We start from the raw sequence: 25,606 nt of genomic DNA on the forward strand, positions 1-25,606 counted from the left end.
AGGCTGGGAACAGCCACTCGAAATGTTCTCTCTCAGGTCTCCACCCAATACGCCCAGGATTGGACGTGGGAAAGAGGGGACGCCTTTCCCACATAACCTCAGACATGGGGTGGGGTTAGGGCAGAGGGAGATTGTATGGGGAGAGAGGGTCTTTCAATTGTCCTGATTCCAAGCCATCACCCGCACTCAGAACTGGGCCCAGCAATGTGGTGGCATCTGGGGACTGATTCTGATGAGAAACTTCCCAAGGATGGCACCGATGAAAAGCACAAATGTGTCCGGTCTCTGACCAGGCCTTCTTGAATACAGCAGGAGAGAAGGGCACTTCCCAAAAACCACCTTCTTAAGAAGGCCTCGTATGTCAGTTTCAGCGTGATTGTGTTTTTCTCTGTTGTCTTGTTGGGAATTGGGGGTAGATATATTGTTCATGTTTGTGGTTCACTTCCCTCAGTGGTAAAATGTATGCTGTGATGACGACAACAACAACAACAACAACAACAACAACAAACAACAACAACAACAACAACAACAACAATAATAATACAGTATACTACACCACCATACTGACATTGAACAGATACTTATGTTTTTGGTTAAGACTTGTATCTGTTATATAATACCAGTAAATGCTTTTATAATTTTGATCGACTGTGCCTGGCTTTTATAATAATAATAATAATAATAATAATAATAATAATAATAATAATAATAATAATAATAATAATAATAATAATAATAATAATAATAATAATAATGGCTGCTAGGTTTTGCATTTTATGTATGTTATGCTTTCTCTTTGCTTAAAAGGGGGCTTCCTTTCTAGTTGCAAGAATCCTTAAATGACATGGCATGGGTATCGTAAAGGGATTTCATCAACCCTCTGTGCATAGCCCAGTCAACAGAAAATTGCACCACATGCAGGATAATAAATAGGGACTGGCATGAGTCAAAGAGGTATTTCAAAAGGACCATTGCATAAGTTTTCAATTGATCAAGTGCTTTAAGAGAGGAGGGGGAAACCCCTGTGGTTTCCTTTCTTTCAACCCAGAGATTTGTCTCAATGACAGGATCAGAAATGGGACTCTCCTTTTTCTCTTTAACCCGAGGGGATGATTAGAAGGAGGGAGGGAGGCCAAGTGGGATGATCAAAGATGCCTGATTATTAATACATATATATATTATACCCATCAATCATCTGTCTTGAGAAAGCTGAGCAAAATAGGGCAGAACAATGGGAAAATATTATGGGATCTGAAAGGCCTGGGAATTTTATAGGACTTTATGAGTGGTGTTTCCACCTCTTGCAAACTGGACAAAGTACGTGGAGACACCATTAATAATTGCTGGCTTTGTGACAAATTGTCCAGGGATATCTTAAATGCATAGCAGAACTGCCCACCAGCATGGCCCCACTAAATTAAGTCACTGGCAAAACCAGTAAGAGCACTGGGCTTCCAGTTGCATCCCTCAGTTGTGCCCTTAGCTTTATATCTCGGTGTCCTTTATTACAGGATGAAACACTCTTTTACTGATTTTCTCAGTGGGTGAATGCTGCCAAGAAAATGCTGTTTATTTATTTGTTTGTTTGTTTGTTTTCATTTTTATAGGGCCCCATCAAGGTTGCCATTGTCTCCTGACCTGGGAGGACAGGAATTGCCCCTTAAAAAAATGTGTGGTTTTTTTGTGGAGACTGAAGTCAAAGTCAGGAGATTTTGTGAAGAGAAGGTGGTCCATTTTCAGACCTGCAACAAAGGCGACCCAGGAAAAGTGAGTTGCAGAAGGCTTTGTGCATATTTACCTTTGTTTCCTGTTTTGTTTGGCAAAAGAACAGAGAGCATTTCCTTTGATAAACCATCCGCTTTCAAAGAAAGAAAGAAAGAAAGAAAGAAAGAAAGAAAGAAAGAAAGAAAGAAAGAAAGAAAGAAAGAAAGAAAGAAAGAGAAAGAAAGAAAGAAAGAAAGAAAGAAAGGAACTAAGTAAGAAAGCAAGAAAGCAAGAAAGCAAGCAAGCAAGCAAGAAAGAAAGAAAGAAAGAAACTATGTAAGGAACTATGTAAGAAAGAAAGAATGTAATCAAGAAAGAAAGAAAGGAACTATGTAAGAAAGCAAGCAAGCAAGCAAGCAAGCAAGCAAGCAAGCAAGCAAGCAAGCAAGCAAGAAAGAAAGAAAGAAAGAAAGAAAGAGGAACGATGTAAGAAAGAAAGCAAGAAAGCAAGAAAGAAAAGAAAGAAAGAAAGAAAGAAAGAAGGAAAGAGAGAAAGCAAGCAAGCAAGCAAGCAAGCAAGCAAGCAAGCAAGCAAGCAAGCAAGCAAGAAAGAAAGAAAGAAAGAAAGAAAGAAAGAAAGAAAGAAAGAAAGAAAGAAAGAAAGAGGAACGATGTAAGAAAGCAAGCAAGCAAGCAAGCAAGCAAGCAAGCAAGCAAGCAAGCAAGCAAGAAAGAAAGAAAGAAAGAAAGAGGAACGATGTAAGAAAGAAAGCAAGAAAGCAAGAAAGCAAGAAAGCAAGAAAGAAAGAAAGAGAGAAAGCAAGAAAGAAAGCAAGAAAGCAAAGAAAGCAAGAAAGCAAAGAAAGAAAGAAAGAAAGAAAGAAAGAAAGAAAGAAAGAAAGAAAGAAAGAAAGAAAGAAAGAAAGAAAGAAAGAAAGAAAGAAAGAAAAGGAAGGAAGGAAGGTGTGTGCATACTTTGGTTGTGGTTTTAGTGATGGAGGGCATGCAATTCACCACCTTGTTGTTGTTGTTGTTTAGTCCTTACATCGTGTCCGACTCTTCGTGACCCCATGGACCAGAGCACGCCAGGCCCTCCTGTCTTCCATGGCCTCCCGGAGTTTGGTCAAATTCATGTTGGTCGCTTCGGTGACCCTGTCCAACCATCTCGTCCTCCGTCATCCCCTTCTCCTCTTGCCTTCACACTTTCCCAACATCAGGGTCTTTTCCAGGGAGTCTTCCCTTCTCATGAGATGGCCAAAGTACTGGAGCCTCCGCTTCAGGATCTGTCCTTCTGATGAGCACTCAGGGTTGAAAGTATGGTACATCCAGAAAGGTGACTGGCCTCGGTTATGCTGAATTTATTTGCCCTCTTGCTTCTGAAGTGCACTTTGAAAACATGGGGGGGGGTGGCATTTCAGCCCCATGTCACTCCTGCAGAGGGCCTTCCTTGACTGGTTCTCGCTGGATGAGGCCCTGTCTGCCTAATCCAGCCCCCGGTGGCCAGCCAAATGCCTCCCAAGCAGGACCTTAAATTCTGTGTACCCCTGCTTTTCGCTCTCCCTTGCCCGATATTCAGAGCAGCACTGCCTTTGAACAAGTGCTTGAATTAGTTTAATTTTTGGATTATACAACCCCTTAATTCCTTCCCCCCCCCATCAAATATGGCCAGCAGGGATTCGTGGAGTTGTAGCCCAGAAAGATAATTTTGCTACGCTTCAAATGCAGAGGAGGTGTTTTTTTTGCACCTCCCTTTCTTAATCAGCATTAATAACCCATCACCCCAAAATAATACCCTCCATACACTGGAAATATGGAGAGATTTCTAAGCCTCAAACCCTTCTGTTCCCCATTTCAGAAATAATTTTGTGAAGCTTTCATGCATTTGCTCTCGATTAGGTTTGGGAGACCAACAGGATTTACGAGGGGGGAAGCACCCTGTGTACAGGATTCAGGCCTCTAAATTCAGCCCTCGGGCCTGGAGACAAGAGCCTATCAAGGCTCATTAGCTGATGAGGTGATCCCAACTTATCGAATTACCGTTTTTTCTGGATCTCAGTATTTAATATTTGCACCCAGTTCTCTAACTGCTGCTTGTGTTGGTGTAACAGAAAAAACACCCAAACATCGAGGAAATTAAGTGCAAATTTATTATTTTTATTTCATTTCCGTAACAATGATATGCAGTTAGTTATGCAGACACACCGTTAAATTAAGTGCAACCAGGTCCACAGAGTTGCCACTGCTTGGGGTTATGGTTGAAACATTGTCTGGTTCATCTCTCAGCTGGTTCACCTTGCTTACGAGTAAGTTTAAAAAAAGTCTGTGTGATGGCTGGGGAGAAAGCAGTACATCATTTATCTCATTGGAGGCTAACTGCTTCCAAATTGTGCGATGGTTTTCTTCTACTGAAAGCCCATAAGACGGAAGAAAAAAATCATCTTGGAAGAACTCGGGGTGCTCAGACTAAGCTCACTGGAATGCATGAAAACATTATATTCATCCAATGTAATATAGACTAAAAAATACCGGTAACTGCTACTGAAATTCAGGAATAAATCACAACGAGAGTAAGCCCGTTGAATTTACAGAGGAGCTGACTCACTGGATCCCCACTGATTGAATGGGTCTACTCTTGCTGTGAGTTACTACTGGATTTCAACCACTCTGTAATATTCCCGAGTCCACTGGTTTAATGGGTGCAAAACCACTGCAGCTTGTATGCAGATTCTAGGAAGACATAAAGTTGATGCTATCTCAGAAGGCCACCTTCAAGACAATTAAATCAAGACAGCTGTACCCTTCTTGTGATGTTCTGCACAGCATGGAATCCTAAAATGATGATAATTTCATTGAATGATAAGTCCTAGGACCTCTGTGTCCTTTGTAGTCCCCAAAGGTAACGTTGCCACGCTCTGCCGTTTTGAAGATCAGTTCCCCTAACTTGCCCTTAGCTGTGCAACTGCACCCACAAGACAATCAAGGATCAACAAGTCATCTGACAGATCCGTCTATTGATGAGAATGTAAAACAAAGTACACATAATTAAAATAACTCATAAAGGCCACGTGATGCTTATGCATTCTGAACAAACAGGCAGTTAAACTACTGAATGTCAGGGAGATAATATCTTTGACACCTCCTGCACACATGGCTGCAGATTATATTGATACAGGAAAGAAAAGAATAAAAAGAAAGGTGTTACATGCTTATATTATTTCATTTTCTCATGGGTCAGGCAGAAATGCAGCACAGATCTTGGTCAGAACGCTGGTGTGCAGAGCCCAAACTACTCCCCCATCCAAAAAAGGAAGAACAGAGCAAATGCAAGAAGTTAATTTAATAAGTTCACTGCCAAAGTTATCTTCTAACCCTGCCTTGCTTATGGGGAAAAAAATTGCAACACATTCAGATTCAGGTTATGATGTGTAACATATTAGATATTACCAAACTGGCTTTGGACTTTCCAGACTTATTTGACATCCCCAGCGATGAAGGGGTTAATGAAGGGGTGTGCCTTTATGTGCATTTTCCAGGTATGTGGGGGGAAAAACATTTATAAAACCTTCAAAATATAGCCCGCAATAGTCTTGAGTGCAAGGCTAGAAAAATGGAACAGAATACGAGCAGAATCACACCCTGTGCAAAAAGCAGATTAATGAATCTGGAATAATTACGTGCACTCATAATTTTGATGAAGAAGCATATGAGCTTATCAGAGGAAAAAACACGAGAGACCATTTATGGCAGAGTAAAGAAGAACTGGTCTCTAAGCTTTCGTGGACTGAATCTCTCTTCATTAAGTCCAATAAATCATTTTTAATATTACTATTTAATAGCACAACTCATGATCATAATAATCACTGTTCAGAATGCCAGGGAATTTTTTTCCCAGGAATACTTGAAAGACATTCATGTGCGTATGAAAAAAAAAAGTCCTTCATTTTATACATTACCAACCCCAATTCGAGGTCTGACAGAGCATGGAGGAAGCATGCCGAAAGAGTAAAAAAAATAAATAAATCAGCATTAAAGGAACTTTCTTTCTAAGCTGTTTCTTTAGAGGTTAAAACTTTTCCCTTGGTAAAATTATTGTAGTTGAAATTGTAATGAAGTTATTAGAATGTGTATTTTTTTCAAAGAGACTCATGGGGGGGGGGGAGGAGGAAAAAAACAGGCACACAACCCACGAGTTAAATTATGCTCTGTTCTGGAAGAAAAGCTTCATTACATATAATGAAAATGGACTTTCTAACCCATCGAGTTAGCTGCTAGGCCGGTGGAAGCAGATCTCCGAACACCCAGCATTTAAGAACATTTCGCACTCAGAATAAAACCAGCAACCTCCCAGCCTGGAGAAGTGGGATGAAAACCAACAACGTCTTTGTGAAATATCAGAAATCAGCCCGGACAACATGAAAGGGTGACCTGTCCCGTTTCCCTGTCACCGCCTTGCAGCATGCAGGCTTTTGGCGATCCCTGTACATAAGACTAAGAAGAAAAATTCCATCCAGATGGAACTGCAGGGCCCCCGAATAATTCCCTTGTTCCACTTTGCAAGGGGGCACAGCTTGCAAACTGTCCTTTCGAAGAATACATTCTCCAGCTTTCCCCCCCCCTTCCTTGTGAATGCCGGTGGTGCCGATCCTCTTTAACAGACCGTCATTTGCCGAATGGCATTCATCAAATATTTGATATCCGAGTAACAGTAAAACTCCCCCGGGCTCTTGGCCTTCACACACTTGATAGGCGACCGTTGTTTGGGGACTCGGCTGATAGCTGACAAGCAATGGTATTTGTCTGATGACATGACATGGCATTTAGCACTTGACAGCTGTCGGGGGGGGGGGCAGGCCCTTTCATTTTACATGCCTGACAAAGCAATCAGTAAGGTCTCGTGTGGTGAACTTCAAGCTTCACATTTACAGTCGGAGAGCCAGAGATTCGCGTCCGGGATGGGACAAGAGTTAGGGAGTCGGGGATATTGGTCCAAACTTTAATGTCTAGGTTTCGGCACAAAACTTCTGGAGCTCCGAGGGTTTGCTGCCCAGTGGTACAGGGCATTTCGGGGAATAAATCTGAGATGGAGTAACTCAGATTTTGATCTGTCCACACCGCATAGTTCTATTTCAAAACAAAGCAACACCCCCCTAAAAAAATCCAGGAAAACAAACGCTGTTAGCTCAGCAAACCAAGGTTTTTTTTTTAAAAAAAAAACAAAACACAGAAATAACATCCCTGATTATAAAGCACAGGAGCATGGACTGCTACAAACTAGTGCCTGGATTGTAGTTTTAAAATGTGGGCTTTCATCCCATGGTTTAAATCCCTTTCAAATAAAGCTGGCCGAAATAATGCAGCCGTTTCAAAGCGGCTTCTTATTGGCCTTCTCTCACGTTGCCTTCAAACCGATCGGCTAATTGAACGGTCCCTTAAAAGCATGGCAATCAAATGGCAGGAGAAAACAAACCAACACACACACACAACGCAGCCCAATGTTGCCAGGCCTGTAGGCCTTTCTCAAAAAAGGGAAACCAGCCGCAAAGTCAGGCCTAGGCTGTAGGTTGGCAAATATGAGAAATCAGAAATGTTTGCTTGGGTCCCAGCAAACAGAAAGCAGATGCGTGGGCTGTTGTTATTTTTATTGTTTTGTCTGCTGGGAGGGGGAGGAAGACCGGCTTCTCTCCCCACCTCGGCCCCACAACTCAATGGGAACAAGTGGCTGCCCAAGGGACTCATATGGGGGGGGGGCAAGGAGGAAGGGGGGTTGTGAAAATCCTCCAGGGAGAGCACCTTCTTATGTCACTCAGCCCCCTTCCCATATTCTCCATGGTCACCCTCATTTCACAACATGACACAGAAGAGACGGGACAGACCCGGATGCCGTTCGCTGGGATGAAAAAGGGGAGGGAGGCACCCTCAGAAGTGTGAAAGAGGAATTCCAGCAGGCGCCTCCCACCCCTAGGCAAGCAACCCCCCCCCCCAAATAATAATTTTTGCTTTTGCAGATATAAAAGGAAGAGTGTCTCTCGGCTCCCGGATGGCATTTATTTATGAAACTTGGGTGGAAAAAAAATACAAGGGCTATTAAAAAATAGCAAATATAAGATTGTCTCCATAAAACAGGATTCCCCCCCCCCCATTCTGTACCTATTTTGCTTTGCATTTAGATTCAGCATTTATTTCCAGTCTCCAAAGCACCGTGTGTGTACACAACGGTGCGAGTCTGCAGAGGGAGCAGGGCTGTGGCCACCCGGATGGGAGACGAGAAATCTCCTTCTGGGATATGTGTTATGTGGACAGGGAAGGTCAAGGAAAGGGAGTCGGATCCTTACGAAGGGAACACCTTCACATGGGTATATTTGCAAGCATCACAACTTCAGAAATGGGCCCTCAAATGTCAAAACCGGCGGCCGCCTGCCTTTCTCTTTTCTTGCACCCCGAGGTGGGCCGCCTACTTAAAAACAAAACAACACCAGCTTTTTGTCAGGCCTCTTTAAGTGCTGAAAAAAAAATCGGAAACAGGCGGGGCCAAGATAATAGTAATAACACTGATATTTAACTTAATTTTGACTTTTGGTTAAAATGTATCTCTGTTATATAACACCAGTCGAAGGCTGTGATTCTTGTATTCTTGAACAAAAAAAAAATGGCAATCCTCAGAATAGAATGGTAATGATCATCATGACCTGCCAAGACATGCATGGACGGATAAAGGTTGCACTTCTGTTTTGAAGGTGGAGGTGCGCTGGGGGGGGGGGTTCAACAGAAGTCAGGATCTGGGCTTCCCGGCGTAAAGAATGCTCGAGGCAGGACTGAACTCTGTAGCGCTCTCCAGTGCCCCCTCTGGCCATTTTCGGTAGTGTCACCAGCCCGGGGGGGGGGGGCTGCAGGGAAGACATGCCTCTAAGGAAGAGGAAGTCTTCACTGGACGGGGGGGGGTCGGTTTTGGGGGGAGAAAAGCAGGTGCACAAAGGAGAGGCCCCTGTGGAAAGGATGCAAGCGGTGGATCCGCCGGAAAGGTGGCGGTCGTGGGGATGACAAGGCTCCGAGGGAGGCAGGGATTCCCTGAGAATACGACCCCCATGCACAAGCCCCCCCCCTTTCCTGACTCCCAAACTACCCCGGAGCATCGAGGGCCTGGGATTGCAAAGAGGGGTGTGTGTGTGTGTGACTGCTCATAATAAGAGTTTATAGCCATCTTCTGCAGAGGGTGTGTGTGTGTGTCATACAACGAGGGCACAGCCTCTTGACTAGCTTCCAGACAACTTATTTATAACCTCAAAACACCAGATATTGGCCTGCCAGGCGAAAGGAAAGAGTTTTATTTCCAGACCAATAAATAAATAAATAAATAAATAAATAAAAAGTGACACGGAAGGAATATTGACGGCACAGAGAGGAGCCACTGCCTGCCCCGCCCGTTTTCGGATGGATTTGCAAACTTTCCCCGGTTTCCACGCCGTCCTTCCACCGAGGGGAGGACGCGGCGCACCCGGTCCTCGTTCTAACTGCCTGCAAGTCAATAAATACAATATATATATATATAAAGGCTGGCTTTTTCCTTGCAGAGCCTTTCACCGGCCGAGGAGGGCTGGCGGGGCCCTCGAGTGCGCCCGGTCGCTGTCCTCCCCCCCCCCCCTACACACACACACACAACCGGGCCTGGCAGGAGCCGAAGCGCGCTCCCGCGCCAGATCGGCGCTGCGCACTGACCGCGCGCGTCCCCGCGGGGCAGCGGACGGCGGCCCCTCCTTGGCGAAAGCCGAGTTGCAAGATTACCCGCCCCCCCCCCCCAAGGGCTCCGCTTTTAACCCTCCGATCAGCTCGGGAGGCGCTTGGGGGAAAAAAACAACAAAACTGGGGGGGGGGGTTCAAGCCCTCCCCTCCCCCACCGCCCAGGAAAAGGGGGAGGGGGAAAAAAAGAAAGTCGCCGGGATATTTTTAGATCCTCGCTTAACCTTACGGCGATTAGGGGTTGGAGTTCTGATTAAACCAAGGAAGAGGAGAGAGATCCACGCCACGCGCAAAGGCGCACGCCGGTCTCCGCGGGACAGAGGCCGCCCCCCTTTCCTGTGGGTTACTTTGTATCCCCTTTCCTGGGGGGGTTACTTTGTATCAACCCCCAGCCCCACCACCCCTTTCATCCCTGTGGCTTTCCTTCTCATCTCTCCGGCTACCCCTGCACAGTCCCTGCCCCCCCCCACCCCGCAGGAAAAGGGACCTACTTACAAAAATACCTCGGCAAGGGGGGGGGGTCAATGTTGGCACCACCGACCCCCCGGTCTTTTGCAGCCATAAAGGGCCCGCGTGAAAGCCCAAAGCCCAGAGGGGCACCGGGGGGGGGGCGCTCCGCTGGCGAGCCAATTTTTGCCGAAGTAAAGCCAAAAACGTCCGCCGACTCTTCTTCCATCCATCCACGGCTCATCCCAAGAAAAGATGCCCGCAGCCGGAGTCTGGGTGGTTTTTTTTGGGGGGGGGGAAGGATGGCATCCAGAAGTGTGCGGGGGGGGGGGAATCCCAAATGTCAAATTTCAGTCTGTTTTTGTTCCAGCATCCAACCCGCTCTTCCTCCTCCTCCTCCCCCCTCCGGGGGGGTAGCCCTCCAGGTGGAAATCCACCCACTAGGCCCTCCGGCCTGGCTGGCAGAGGAAGCGGGTGCGAAGGTCGGGCCCCGCGACCTCCTCTGCTCCCCCCCTCCCCCCCAAACATCCAGCACCTCCCCCAGGCCACGGGGCGGGCAGGCGTCCCGGGTGGGGAGCCAAGGCCGAGGGGAGGCAACGGAGAACCAATCCACCGCGCGTCCGTCCGGATCCGTCCCAGGCGAAGCGGCCTCGCCGCCCTCTTTCCAGCCACCCCGCGCGCACGAACCGCGGGTTTCAAAACAAGCCCGGTTGGCGCAGATTAAAAATATCCAGGAGGGGGTGGGGAGGAGAGGGGGGGGGTACCAAAAAATAAAAGAGAGAGGAAAAAAAACCCCACAACAGAAAACAGCAGCAATAGAAGGCGCATTCGCTTGGCCCGGAAATCCGCAAAAAAAAAAAGTTTGGAGAAACTCGAGCCTTCTTCGCGCGCTTGCAAAAAAGAAGACCAATGCAATCCAGAGCAATTGGAGGGGGAAGAAAAGCAAGGAGAAATACATTCCCACGCCGAAGGGACGGGGGAGAAAAAAACAAGATGTTAGCAAAAGTCTTGTGTTTTTTTTCCTGCCCCGGCCTCTTCCTGGAGATCATCGGCGTCCCTGTTTTTTCTTCCCGGGGTTCTCGTCGCTCGTTCCTGCGGCGTTAAGGAGCGTTCCTCTCCTCCCGTTCCTCGGCGGCGGCGGCGGCCGCTTGCTTCTGTTTGCTTTACATTAAATCAACAACCCCGTTGTGCCAAAAAAAAAAAAAAAAGGAATTAAAAAAAGAGAAAGATTCCTGCAAATCAAACCGACAGTAGGAACTCCTTGCACTTCTTTGCAAAAGGAAAAAATAAATAAAAATAAAAACGGCTTTGCACGGAGTCCCCGGGGGAGGGGGTGTCTTTTCAATGCTTGGGGGGGGAGGGGATGTTTTTTTTTGGGGGGGGAGGAATTATGGAGGGGCTCCCCAAGGGCGCTCCATGCAATTCGCCCCGGATTTCTCTCTTATGTCACCGAAACGAGTTCTCCGAATTCCGCGCGGGGGGAGGCGGGAGCGGCGAGGGAAGAGCGGGAGGGGAGGGAGAAGGGAGGGAGGGAGGGGGAGGCCCTCCTCCGAACGCTGCAACATTGTATTCAGGCAGGGGCCTGACGTCACAGAAGGCAAGGCCCCACGTGACGCCGGGCGGGCGGGAGCTACCACCGGCGGCGGGGGGAGCTCGTTGCCCGACCCCCTGCCCGGACCCTCTTTCCGGGCGGGGTTTTGGGCGAGACCCCCGGGGATCCCCCCTGGAAGACCCCCGGCCAGGTGTCCGGGGGTCTCCGGGCCTGCTGGGGGGTCCCATCGGGGCCGCCCCGCGGGGAAGCCTGGCCGGGTCCCTCCCCGGCCTCGGAGCAATGGTAGGGCCGGCCGCTCAAATTCCGAGAATTGAGCGGTGTTGATTCTTAGAACTGGGGTTCTTAGAATTGGTGATGCAAGGAGTTTCTAGGAAAGCGCGGAGACCAGGTGATGATGATGATGATTTTTTTTTCTCCTTTTTTTTTTTTATTTCTGCTTGCGCTCGCTCCATCGCTCGCGGCTTCGCTAGGCGGCTTGGCCCCGGCGGCGGCGGCGGCCGGTCCTGGAGGAGGACAGTAATGATGATGATGATGATAACAATAATAATAATAATAATAATAACAACAACAGTAACAATAACACGGCTAGAGAGGATGATAGTAGGAAGGTGGCCGGGAGGGGGGGGTTGGTGATGATGCTGGAGGGCTGGCGCCTGCCTTTGCTTTATTTCGCTGTATTGTGATGATTGTTGTTGTTTGGAAAGATTTCTGGGAACTGACTTTCCTCGAATGGGGTGGGCTGGTGGTGGTGGGGATGATGAGGATGATGAGGGTGCGGAGGTTGGGAGGCCGGCCGCTCGCTGGCTTGCTCGCTGGCTGGCTGGCTTCCTCCGGGGCTCCGGCCGCCTCGCTCTTGCCCGGCGGCGGCGGACCTCTCGTCGTCCCCCCCCCCCTCCTCGCCGGCCTTCCGCCTCCTTCCCTTCCCGGCAGGTGGAAGGACGAGGCGGGCGGAGGAGGCACGAGAGACCCGGGGCGCCTTCGGGCTTGCCTTGGCTGGGAAGGGGAAGGGGAAGGGGAGGGCGCGCATGGGCCCGGGGCTGCTGGTGGACCCGTGTCTCTGTGGTCGTCGGGAGGCGGCGGCGGCGGCGGATCGGGGCGCCCTGTTCTTCCTCCTCCTCCTCTCTTTGCTCCTTCTCCCTCCCCCGCCCGCCCGCCCTAGTTTCCAAGGATCGCTCTCGGAGCGCCTGCCGCCGGGACCGGGAGGACGTGGACGTGTGTTTGTGTGTTTGTGTGTGTCTCTCTGTGTGTGTGTTTTTGGGAGCAGCGGGCGAGGGGGGGGGAGAGGGAGAGCCGCGGCGGCGGCGGCGCGTGTGCGGAGCCTTCCCTGCCCTGCCGAGCGCGGACCGGCTGGAGATCCGGGAAGGAGAGCGCTCCTCTCGGGCCCGGGAGGGGCCGGATCTGGCCCGCGGTGGGGGCGAGACGCGCTTTCGGGAGGGTTGCGGGGCGGCTCCGCGTCTTCCCAGTCCCCCCCCCCCCCGGGAAAAAGAAAAAGGCTGCCGCGCGGGGAGACCGGGGAAGGAGGGTCCCTCTCCGGCCTCCTCGCCCGTCGGCCCCGCGGGCTCTCTCTCTCGGGCTGGCGGCGGGCTCGTGCTTGGCTTTGCGGCCCGAGTTTGGAGGCCCGCCGGGCGCGAGCCGACTCGCGGACCCCGTGGCGCTGAGTTCCGCCGGCCTCCCTCCAGGGGACTAGCTCCCACCTCTCCCGAGCGCAGTCGGGCCGCGCCGACTCGCGAGGAAGCCCGGGACCCGTAGAGACTCCTTCGGGCGGCCGGGTCAGACGTGCACGAGGGAGATCCCCGTGGAAAAGCTGGGACTCGGGGGAAGGAGGACGCGCCTCTCGCGTGTCGGGGAAGGAGGGGTCCCCACGTTGCCCGCCGGGCGCCGGGCACCTGCCGCGGCGTGGCGCCCGGACGAGCCCGGGCAAGCGGCGGCGGCGGCGGCGGCGGCTGCGTGACTCCGGGCGGCCTGGCAATGGCCGGGCAAGGCAGGCCGGCAGCGCTCGCTCCGCTCCGCTCTTCCCTTCCCGTGTTGTCGGCTGGGGCGCGCGTGGGAACCGGGAGACCTCCTGGGCCCCCGCGTTAAAAAAAAAAAAAAGAGAAAACTAACCGCGCCGGATGCGCAGCCGCGTAAAGGGGGAAAAAGTAATGAAAAAGACTGACTTCGGGAACATTCCCTTTTTGTATTTTTAATTTTTTTGCGGGGCGACTACAAAAACCCTGAATCCCCAACCGATGGGTTGGGGATGATGAGCTTTGTAGTTCCGCAAGAAGCCTTATTTCCACCCCCACCCAACTCCCGGCCGTTCCGTTAGGGAGTAGCGTAGAAAATCCCTCGGAGGGCAACGATGGGCTTCTTCTCTTTTTTTGCGTTCTTTCTCAACCCCCCCTTTCCCTTTTAAAGACAATAAATAGATGTCCGCGGTTTGGTTTCCTTGTCTGGGTTTTTTTTTTAAATGTTACGGTATTTTATTTTAATTTTGGAAGGACGGGAAAATATCTGTTTAAAAAACGGGAGAGGATTGGAAGGCCGGAAAGCATCAGGCCTGGATGGGTGAAAGGGACGGAGCGGTCGCTGCCCCGAGGCGCTTCCAGTGGGTCTTTAAACGGAGAGGAAGGTCCGTGGCGCGAGCGAGCGAGCGATAGAAAAAGCGAGCGAGCTGGCCTGGGTGGGATCCGGACTGCAGAGGCTCTCCCCGTTCACTGCCCGGGGCCCGATCCTCCAGCCCTGGAGACCTCAGGAAAACTGCCTAAGCGACTCACTAAGAGACCGGTTGACCGAAGAGCGCATTATTTGGCTTTAGCCCTAATTTAAAAAAAATCCTAAATTTTCCTCCGGTTGAGCCGCTTTGGATCCTTAAATCTTACTCCAGGGAACCCGAGCTGGAGGCTCTGTTGTGTTCCGACTCTTGATTTCTAAGGTTTCGGGCGTTTTTTTAGGTCTCTTATGTGTGATATAAGGCAAGAGGGGGGAGGCCACTTTTTAAACCCCCCCACCCCCCACCCCCCCCAAAAAAATCCTCTCTTTGCAAAGAGGAAGGAGGTCAGTTTCCAGATCTGGAGATCGAGGACCCCGGCCTCGGGCGGAGCGAAAAGACGGGCGGCTTGGCCGTGCGAGGCGGCCGGCCGATGATCGTCTGAATCGCGCCGCAAGGAAAAAAAGAGGGGCCGGTCGGGGGGGGGGGGGAAGCTTGCAGGCAGAGCCGTGGCTCGCAAGCAGAAAAGAGAAAGGAGAGAAGGGGGAGGAAAACAAAAAGCCATTGGGGGAATTTGGCCCGCGGTCTGTTCCTGATCGAGGAGACGAAAAAAGAGGCATGAAAATAGCCAAGGAGGCGAGAGATCTCCTGATCCAGAAACTGACCTCCTTTCTCTTTGCAAAGAGAGGATTTTTTTTTGGGGGGGGGGGTTTAAAAAAAAAAAGGACCGCTCCGGAATTAGAGTTCAGTAAGCAGAGGGAATCCTTTTGCAAAACTCCCAAAACAAGGTGGAAAAAAAACCCACATACCACACCCTGGCCCCTCTCGAGGCCCAGGACGCGTCTCTTGAGGTCCTTCCTCTCTCCCCCCCCCCCCCCAGTTTTTTAAAGTCCCCAAAGAACGAGAGAGAGAGAGAGAGAGAGAGAGAGAGAGAGAGAGAGAGAGAGAGAGAGAGAGAGAGAGAGAGAGAGTGGTTGTAGGAGAAAGCAACCGGCTCGGTTTGCCTAGGTTAAGTCAAGGCGGAGCGAGGGTTTCCCAAAGCTAACTGTTGAGAATCTGTCTTTTTTTTTTTTTAAGTTGAAAAGGGTCCAGCATGACCAAGCGTACACAAGAGAGGGTGCTTAGAGACGCCTCCCCTTCTCCTTCCCCCTTGAATTTGAGGGGGGGGAGGAGGAGGACAAAAAAAAACACAACAACTTTGTTTTGAAAATTTCAGAGGTTGTGTGTGTGGTCCAATCCCGGCCTCTGGTGGCGGAAGGTGGGATAGCAGGCCATTTTCTCTCTTCTCCCCCCCCCCTCCCCACCGCGTGTTTTTCCTTCCCTGGCAAAGCCTTGACTTTTTTTTTTTAAAAAAAAGATGTGTTTGTTTGTTTTGCAATGTTATGAAACAACCTTGACAGGCTGGAAAGGGGTGTGTGTTTTGGGACAAGAATCTCTCTTTTGTAAAACACACACGCACACACACAAACACCAACAACTCATTTTTCTTCTCCTGACCATTGCAGAAGTTGTCCTTCTGGGACAGCTATTTTGCTTTTTTTTAAAAATCTCAGCTTGCACAACACTTTGCTTAACATGCTCAGTGCCTTGTGTGTGTGCCTTTACCTTTAACCCCATGTGTCTACTGGCAACCTTTTTTCCCCTCCAGCTGGGGTGGGACTGCGTGCCCCATAATCCCCAGCCATGCCATCTATGTAGGGATTGTGGGAGTTGTAGTCCAGGAATCGAGGAGGCGCCAGGGTGGGAAGGCACATGTCAGATAAAGCCCCCAAGGCTTGTTCTGCAAACGGGAAAGGCACTCAGAACCGAACGGTGTTTTTTTAAAGCAGGTCTTTCATCTGTTCTGGCATGTTCTCTGGGTGAACTTATTTATGACTATTTATAGGTTATAGAAAGCAATTCTGCAAGGTCTAAAAATAAAATCTAGGCTCCTCCGAGCTTTGGTGTGCACTCCTGGGCATTCAAAAAATATATATATGCATCTCTCACTTGGTAGAAAGTCCATGTTTTCATTTGTCGTTGTTGCCTCCCTTATCAGCTCAGGATGAATCCCCGGAGAATCCCCTTTCAGAGGTTTTAAACTCCCATTATCTTTCAGAATATTTTAGGGGTAAGCATAAGGAAGGAGAACCTGAGGGCAGGTTACTTTTAAATGTAAGATGCTTTTCATCTCACCATTGAAAACGTAACTTCAGATGAATTGTAGGCCACTGTCTTTCTTTTTAAAAAGAGAGAAATTGGTCCATCTGTTTGGGTAATAATGGTTTTCCTTAAAATGTGGCGTTCTCTCTGTATGTAAAATAGATGACAGTGCTGGTTTTTTAAAAGAAAGTCAGTAAAAACATTTTGCACTTAAGAGGGTTGGGTATAGCTAGGAAAATCTCTCTTTTTTTGCTAGCTAAATCTGGGAAGGGTCACCCCAAAAGTGAACTTTTTTGAAGTTCTAGCTAATCGGCCCCTGTTTTGAAGCCCTTAAATACTCTAGCCCCCTCCCCTGCATAAGAAATGGTAGCAAGGCCAAGAATGGGCAGGGGAGGCGAAGATTAATTTGCCAGTTGCTGGGATTATCTGCCACCTTAAACCAGAAGCTAATACCACAGTCTGGTTAATCTCCAGCGTCTGCAGAAGGAAATGCCCCTTCTTAACACCTTATTCTTGGGTAGCTCGGTGCTTGATGCTGGAAGAAGTTCAGCTGTTTGTAATTTCTCCATCTGTCTTAAGGAGAAGCTGTGACCAAGTCCTGGCGTGGGCAGTCATTTAAAAAAAAAAAGAGGGAGAGATTTTAGAAACCGAATTTAATGCTTCCAGTTGGTTGCAGAAAGAGATAAGCCACCCACCCAGATGTTTTCCTGTAGGAACAGGTCAGGGAACACACCAGTCTTGTTTCCATGGGGTTTGCGCAAACACTCCTCAGAGTGGATAGGGCCCTCGGGTGGTGGCGAGGCAGCACCCGGGTGCCACTACGTGGCTTAGTTCTAAGAAACCTCACGTTCTAGAAGCTTGGCGAGGTAAGAGGGGCGGCGGGTCGTTATTGGCGCGGGTGTGCCTTCGAGCTTTGGAACGTCGTTCAGAAATTGGGTTCTCACCTGCCAGAGAGACTTGGAACAGCCGACTTAAAACCCTGTTCCTTCAGAAAGTAACCAAAAGGGCCCCATCCTGCCTCTGTCGGGACCATTTGGAACCCTGTGGATTTGGGCAGGAATGATGTAGGCTTTTCACCTTTCCCTGGGAATCCGTCAGCCTTTCCTAGAGTAGAACATGTTGGATCGTGTCCACCCGCAGGAGTCGGGAAAGCCCACGGTGCTCTCGAGGGGGGGTATGTGTCATAAAAACCCAGTCAATTTAAAATCAAGTTCTCCCGGAGCAACCTCCTAGCATCATTGGGTCCTGTACCAGCAGGTCCAACGCAGGGGTAGCTTTCATGCAGTAGCTGGAAGAAGAAAGTAATTTCCTTCTTCTTCTTCTGCATTTATCTCCCGCAAACTTTCACTTTGCTTTTCTTGGGGCCCTGTGTCCCTTGTGGTCGGTGGAGGAGCGCAGGGACGAGAGGTGGCTTTTGGGAAGTGGTTACAGTCACCAAGTCCTGTTTTGACTTAGGAACTGCTTCTCGCCGAGCGGCAGGTTTCGTAAAGCTACTTTCGTATAACCTTTACCCTCCCTGTTTTGCCCATGAAGGCCCAGGGGGAGGTTTCTGTTTTGCATCCCTCTGGTTTCACATGTGGATCTATACCAACACAGAATCCCTGCGGACCTTTGGGGTGTTGTTATTATTGTTTGTAATTTTTTATTATTATTATTATTATTTTTGCAAATCAATCTTGACAAACGAGCTCCCAAGCTTGGGGAGAAATTTCACCTGTCCAGAGAAAGATATAGTAAGTTCTCGGCATGAGATTTATTTGCATACATTTTCCATTTTGCTTACCTTGATGGTTGGAACGTGGAGTTCTGCTGGGAAAAGAGATTCCCCCCCCCACCCAACCTAAGCCTTCACGGTTATCATGCTAGGTCTTCTTGGTAAGGTGGATGTCCTCAAAATCTGGTGAACATCTTCTTGAAGAAAGAGCGGGCTGAAGCGTGTGGGGCGTGAAGCACTGAAGTTTGGACAAAGGCTAAGAAGAGCCGAGATCTGATCCCCACTCGATTATGAGGTTTATTGAGTGGCCTTGGACCTGTCATGATCTGTCAGCTGGACTACCTTTCAGGGTTGTTGTGAGGATGAAAGGTGGAGAGGGAGAGCGACGTTGAGTTCCAGGGAAAGAGATGGGACCAAAATGTAATAAACACAGTTCCCTTTTAATTTTCTTTATTTGCATGACACAGTATTTCCAAGTTCTGGTTTGCCTTTGTGAATTGGCTTTAGCTCTCTGTGCTTCTCCAGTTAGAGATCCTTCGACGTGGCGTTGCTTGCTGCTGCTCTTGGCTTTTCTTTGCCAAAAGAGACGGCCCGTCTGTGTGTTGATTTTGAAAGTAGAGCAGGGTGACGAATCCAGAAGCCTGCCTGGGCATCCTCTTTTGCATGGCGGCTCAGTGGGCATCCAGGCCGATGAATCTGGACTACCTGGAAGCAAAGCAGGCGGGTGGATTCAACATCATTCACCTGCACCATCACCGATTCTAAAAATATAATGTGAAAAGTTTTCCGAAGTCAGCCAGAGGCCACGGTAGGCAGATGGGTGGGTTACGGCTCATTCATCGAAGAACGTCAACCTCAAATCCCACTGAGGGACAATAACTTCATGAGCACAGATGAGAAATCCCCAGCAGCATGCAAACTTGAGAGCTTGCCATTTTTGACATGAGCTGGCTCTTTAAAAGTCCAGCACCCTACGCTGATTTGATTTGGTTCTGCTTTCATGGACCAGCACAGTTATTTTTTGGTTTTGTATTTATCTCGGTACAGCAGTGCAGTGAAAACGAGACCCCCACCAAGATTGTTTTCAGTGGTCTTTGACTAGATCGGCATGTCTCTCTTCCGTCACTGGAGCACACCTCTCTTTTATGACTAACGGATCTTCCCAAAAATGTCTCTCTGGGCCCGGAGCTTTCTTCCACCACTTTTTGGCCCCATTTCCTCAGGGTTGCTATTTTACCTATGGGGAAGCAAGGCGTTGTAATGGTAGCTCTTGTCACCCTCGTTAGGGGATGGGTGGAGGACTCATTGGACCTGCTGGACCTAAGGCCCCGAATGCTCTGAATAAGTTCTTGCCAACTCTCTGCGTGGCTCTGCTGGGTTTCTCCTAAGTGGGCGAAAGCGAGTTACGCAAGTCAGTGGATCAACGGAATGGCCCAAGGCCAACTCTGCCTCTGACGTTCCAGCAGTAGCTGAGGAAGGTGTTCACGGCGGCTTTGTGGACGTATCCCCTATTCTTGCTCCCTGTCGTGGCTCGGTGGTGGCCGCCGACTCTTCCGTAGCTTCTCAGGGTGAGAATGGGCTGTCTAAAGGTTGCCACCCAAAAAAGGCTGCAACCCAAACCTGGCCCTTTGCCCCCTCTGCTTCCCTTCCATGCTCCATCTGTAGGTGTACACTTCCTGGACACACGCACACACACGTTCTTTGCCTGTTGTTTTTTCTATTCATTGCCTAGCTTAGTGGCTCTCGGCCAATGAAGCTTGCATCAACTTGCCGCCTTGGGGCAGACTGGAAGTCACTTTAAGACACCCGGGGTTTCTCTTGACCCCTGGACCTTGTCACCTTTCCATTAACTTCACCATCAAGTTAGAGGCCTTCAAGAGAAGATGGGACCGCCCTCTGTCCGATCTGCTTGGATCGGGATTCCTTGCCTTGCCATTTGGACTCGATGGCCCTTCCAACTCCATGATTCTAGGATTTTACGAATGATAAAATTCGTAGCAAAAAAAAAAAGCCTGCAAATAGACCAGAGTCTTTTCTAGGAAAGAGGATGTTTATGGATGGCATGGCATCAATTGATGGCAAATTTACTATTTTGTAATGATCGCTGGGAGAGCAGGTAGAGAGCCTCTGGTTTAGCCAGCCAAGATCACAGCGCTGGTATGGCAAATCTTACAGAGCGTGGTAGCTTTATAGATGCCATAATTCATTGCCGATGGCTGAATAGCTCAGTGAGTTAATTTTCTGGCTGTGGAGCCAGAGGTTGGGAGTTCAATCCTGCACTGGGCCTCCTGGAGAAGGGCCAGCCGTATGGTGGTCCTGGGGCAACCCTAGAAGAAGGGAAGAATCATCCACTGTTCTGCATTCTCTACCTGCAAATCCCTGATTGGAATCGACTTGACGGCACATCAGGATGATGATTTAATTCATTGCAGGCGTCAGAAAGCTGGGGAAAGTGCCGGTTCTTTTGAAGCGACAAGAAAACACAGCAGCGTGCTAAAGGGGAGGGTAAATCAGCAGTTCACGCTGCGGAAGGCCAGAGGAACCTCGTCCCCCCTAAAGGTTTTTGGTAGGAGCTGGAAATTGGAGATTGGCCTCTCTGGGGCACGGGGGGGGGGCACGCAGCCGCTCGTGGTCTTCAGCCAAAAGGACACGGCCTGCCGGTCTCGTCAGAACATCCTGTTCTGGGTCCTGGCAGAAGAGCCGTTGGGCTCTCTGCTCCAAACCCAGCCCTGGGGGGCACGGGGAGGGGGCGGACGGCTTCGGGTGTTGTCGTCCCAGCCGCCATGATGGCCTGTCATCAGGAGCTCTGGAATGGGAACCGGGGGACCCACAATGAGGAGTGAAACCTTGGACAGGCGACAGCTTTATGCAATCCGGCCCAAAGGCTGGATTCTCCCGTTGGCTTGCACTGAATCATTCTGGAGTTGAGTTGATGACATTGGGTTTTTCCCCCCCTTCGGCTGGGTTTTCAGACTATCTGCCCCACAGAGAACCCAAGGTCTTTTCTTGCTTAGCCCCCCCCCCATCAGGACTTGGCTGGCTTGGGGATACTGGGAGTTGTAGTTGAAAGAGGGCAATTCCAGACTCTGCTCCTTAGGCTCTTGATTGCTCCTGTTCCTGCTGTTTCTCCCCCTTTTTGTCAAGAAAGTCCCATTGCATCTCAAAACCCATCTTTCCCCCCACTGGCCATGCTGCTCTTTGCTAGCTTCTTGCAGCCAGCTGCCCCGGTGGGATTGCCCGGCTCCCCTGGTGTATCGGTGGCCCCAGGGAGGTGAGGTTTGTCGCATTGCACAAATCCTGACACGCCTGTACCAGATTCCAGCAAACCAGCTGGGCACTGTTCCACCGGGAAGGAGCCGGAGCGCTGTCTCTCTGCTACACAGGACAGAGATAGGTCCTCGGTCACCTCGCTCGACGTGAGAATTGGTTCATGTTGTGGGTCAGGGTGGCTGACTTTGGGTGTGTTGTTGAGAAAGAACCCTACCATTGCTGGCCAGATGTTTCACAAAAATTTCGCATTCGAGTTTCCAGCGAGTGGCTTATCACAAAGGATTTCTCTGCTGCCTAAAGATGTCCAGGGTTTGGGAAAACATTTCTCGCTTAGATTACAAATCCCAGAATCCCCCAGCCAGTGTGACCACTGGAACATGTAGTCAAAGCATGGAAATAGTGAGTTACAACTGATCTCTAGTTACTTCTAATTAGTTATGTCAGGAGTAACTGAGAGTAATGAAATTACATTTCAAAAACAATGTATAAGCTAACGATTAGAAACAAAGTTATTTCTATTGGTACAGTGAGTAACATTTTCTGGTTACTTTTTAATTGACAATCCTAAGCAATTGGCTTTCAAACATCGTATGGCTTGTTTAAAAGCCATTTTCACAGAAGGTAGTCAAGTTTTATTTTGGTCTCTTATCAGTCCTAAGGTTCCCCTTCCCTCTGCAACAGGGAAGTAGCAAAAATAATAATAATAATAAAGACCACTAGGACACACAATGTAATATGTTACATTTGCATAGGGTATTTTTCGGGAGCGGGGCAAGATCACAAATTGTTGATGAGTTACTTTTGGAAAGTTACATTCCAAGCTCTGTAGCACAAAAACCAACTTTCTGGACTGTTCTATTTCAGTGTAAAAAAAGTAACTTCTGTAAGATCAGTGCATTTGCCAGCATTTTGTACAAGCTGGGGGGGGGGTTGAGAGATTTCTGAAGGAAGCGGTATTTCTCGTCCAAGGCTGTCGTTCTTGGGCTGGAAAGGTGGCCTAAAATATGCTTAAAAGGAACATTTTAGGGTGGAGCGAATCTCCAGGAAGCATCATGGTGTTCAATTTTTGTAAGAATTCAGGATGTGTGCTTATGTAACACTTCTGTAACCCTTTAGCTGTGTTGAGTGGAAACTCCTCGTTGGCACTGTGAGCTGTGGAGAATGGGAGTTCTAGTCTGGCACATTCGGAAGGCAGCGTCTCAGGGAAAGGGTGGTACAGTATATAATAAATTACAGACTGTTGGACTAACCAACTTCAGAAGCTTGGCGTGAGTGGCACACGTTCTCCTAGAGTTTTGGTGAAGGGAATCCTGCCCCGCTGTGCTGTTTTAGATCTGTTTCCTGGCAGCTGCTGGGATTTGAACTTCCAGGTGCAGTGGATTTCGTTTTCATACAACCCTAGAATCATGGAGTTGGAAAGGGGCCTCTAAAGGCCATCAAGTCCAACCCCCTTGCTCAAGGCAGGAACCCAAATCAAAGCAGCTCTGACGGAGGGCGGTCCCATTTCCTCTTGAAGGCCTCCAGTGTTGGAGGCGCTCACCACCTCCCCCTGAAGTTATGGGTTCCATTGTTGTACTGCTCTAACAGTTGAGACATTTTTCCTGAGAGTCAGCTAAAATCTAGCTTTCTGTCGCTTGAGCCCATTATGACATGTCCCACACTCTGAGATGCTCCAGAACAGATCCTGTCCCTCCTCTGTTGGACAGCCTTTCAAGTATTTGAAAAGTGCTACCATATCACTCCTCAGTCTTCTTTTCTTAAGGCTAAGCCTGCCCAGGGCTTTTCAACTTTCCTCCTAAGTTTTGGTTTCCAGTCCCCCTGATCCTCCTTGTTGCCCTGCTCCAAGCTTGCTCCAGATTGTCGGCATCCTTCTTGAAGTGTGGTGTCCAGAACTGGACACAATAGTCTGGATGAGGCCTAACCAATACAGAATGGGGGGGGGACTAGTACCTCATGGGGTTTGGAGACTAGACTTCTGTTAAAGCATTAAAAATAGCATTGGCCTTTTTTGCAGCCACATCACACGCTTGGCTCCTATTCAGCTTTTGATCTACAACATTTCCAAGATCTTTCTCATTTGCAGTGTTACTGAGCCAGGTATCCCCCACCTTCTAAGTGTGCATTTTGGGTTGTTGTTGTTGTTTTGGCCTAGGTGTAGAATTTTGCACTGATCCCTGTTAAATTTCATTCATCTCCCAGAATGGGGTTTTACCACTCCCAAGAGGATTGAAGCTCCCTGGGGTGGATGAGGTATGTCCGCCTGCCTGTCATTTCATTTGTCAACCAATCTTTGAGCAGCCAGACCAAAACAGCCAGCTGTCAATATGATGACTATGCTTTAACATGAAGCCATGGTTATGATCTTTTAGAGAGACAGTGGATCCAGAAGGCACCGGGAGAATCAAAAACAGAAATCCCGCCAGCCTGCAGTCTTCCTGCTACAGTGCCTGAACGATGCTTTTTTGTCTCTGCCTTTTGGCTTGTTTTGGATGAGAACCCACCTAGTTTATCTTGATTGGAGGCTGTTGAGAAATTCGTTATTCCTCTGCTCGGACAGGAAATGGGATCACACTGGAGCCTGGAGCAGTAAACTGACCGTAGGCTAGTGAGTGGTAGCCTGTTATCCAGAATCTGGGGATGGGGAGGAAGAGACAGGAACGGGCAAGACTCAAAGATGGTTCGATTGATGGTACCATAAGGGTTTCAGCGCTGAATGCCTTCATCTCTGCCCTGTCCTACCACCATCTTGTAAATGAATCTAAATGCATTTTCTGCATGGTCAAAGGAGGAGAGCTTAGCCTTGCATGTCACTCCCTCTCTGGGTGGGAGGAAACCCAGTAGCCCCATGTCACATTGACGCATCGGCGAGGCATCATGATGCCACGAAAAGCAGGAGGAGCATGGCTAAGAACAAAGTTCTCAGCGTTCAACATGTGGCCACACATGGGTGGGGGGGGGAGATGGCATTTGGTGCCAAGCTGATCTTGGTAAGTTACTTTCTTGCAGAACAATCCACCGAGTCCCTCAGCCGGGCATGGCCGTGGCGTTGTCTTCAACAGGAAGACCTAAAAACAGCCACAGGTTTCTTTAGAAGAAGCACAATTTTATCCCGAAAGCAGATGAATTACACCTGTGTAAGCTAACTATGTGAAGAGTTAAGGCCACCTCTCTTTTGGTGCACTATGCATCCCCTGTACATAGGGAACAGTGTGTTCCCTATGTAACGGAAGAGCCACCTCTTACCACACAAGGATCTGAACCAGGGGCTTGAAGATTCCCTGCATTTCAGGAACTTCCCAGGATTTGCACTCGGTGTATAGGAGTCAAAAGAAACTTGAGAGAAGCAGAAGGAGGGTTTCTGATGTCTGCGTGAACACACACATGCGTTTAGTTGACACATTGGCTGCCGATTTTATGGTGCAATTGGTTGGTGGTGTACTTTTGTGTTCTGTGGTGGTTTTGGAGACGCCCACAGAGGTGCCCCCCACAAAAGGTGGTCCCCAAATGAATTAAGCAAAAGGGTTATGACTCACGTCCTAGAATTTGTGACCAGGTGGCATAGAACTCTCCACGGCCCCATTGGGAGAGAGGCCAAACACTGGAGTTTCACGGGCGTGGAGAACGGTGTGGTTCCTGGACCCATTCATGGCCATCTCATCTAATCTCGATGGATATCGAGTCTGTTGCAGGGTTGGGTAGAAGCTGCTGGGACACATCAAGAACCCATGGTCCGTCTGACCCAGGGCTGCCAACTCCAACTGGCTTCACTGGGTCTCTCTCTAGGTTTTGGGGCAGGATTCTTTCCTAGTCTGATCAGGAGATCCTCTGGTGGTCTTCCGTCCAAGTTCTAAGCAGGCCTCAACCTGCTTGGCTTCTGAAATCAGCTGGGCCTGATGCGTTCGGGGTGGCATTGAGTGGTTCTGTCTAGACCGTTGGGTCATCCCAAGCTAAGGTTGAACGGCAGGAAAAACTTCCTAACGGTTAGAGCAGTACGACAGTGGAACCCATGACCTGAGGGTCAGCTCAAGAGGCGCCCAACGCTGGAGGCACTCAAGAGAAAATGGGACAACCCGGGGTCAGATCCGATCCGATCTGTATTCCTGCCTCGAGCAGCGTGTTGGGCTCCATGGCCTTTCAGGTCCATTTCGACAACATGATTTTATGGTCTTGCAAAGTGCTATCATGGAAAGAGTCATGATAGAAGACGCCGCTTCACCCTGCCCATCGTTCAACTCTGGAATTCACTGCTGCAGGATCTAACAATAGCTGCCAGCTGGCCTGGGTTTGACTGGGTGTTAGAGAAACCCATGGACAACAAAGCTATGAATGGGTCCTTGTCAGGAGGGTTATGGTT

The 25,606-nt window shown here is 49.3% G+C and overlaps 2 protein-coding genes across 4 annotated transcripts in view; one reads left to right on the forward strand and one right to left on the reverse strand.

The window, feature by feature from the left end:
* Positions 1 to 658: 658 nt before the first annotated feature.
* LOC140706101 (uncharacterized) lies at positions 659 to 11,391 on the reverse strand. Its single transcript, XM_078389703.1, has 2 exons — positions 9,942 to 11,391; positions 659 to 9,216 (listed from the first exon to the last, which is right to left on the reverse strand). The coding sequence occupies exon 2, from the start codon at positions 2,707 to 2,709 to the stop codon at positions 1,795 to 1,797; it is 915 nt and encodes a 304-aa protein (XP_078245829.1). The 5' UTR covers positions 2,710 to 9,216; positions 9,942 to 11,391; the 3' UTR covers positions 659 to 1,794.
* Positions 11,392 to 11,687: 296 nt separating this feature from the next.
* The window catches only part of BCL6 (BCL6 transcription repressor), a 31,685-nt gene continuing 17,766 nt past the window's right edge, over positions 11,688 to 25,606 (forward strand). For all 3 annotated transcript variants that reach the window (XM_072996365.2, XM_072996367.2, XM_072996366.2), the window contains exon 1: positions 11,688 to 11,825. The gene's annotated coding sequence lies outside the window, so the exon portion shown is untranslated. The remainder of the gene's footprint in view (positions 11,826 to 25,606) is intronic.

The sequence above is a fragment of the Pogona vitticeps genome, chromosome 3, assembly GCF_051106095.1.
Source record: "Pogona vitticeps strain Pit_001003342236 chromosome 3, PviZW2.1, whole genome shotgun sequence".
NCBI lineage: Eukaryota > Metazoa > Chordata > Lepidosauria > Squamata > Agamidae > Pogona > Pogona vitticeps.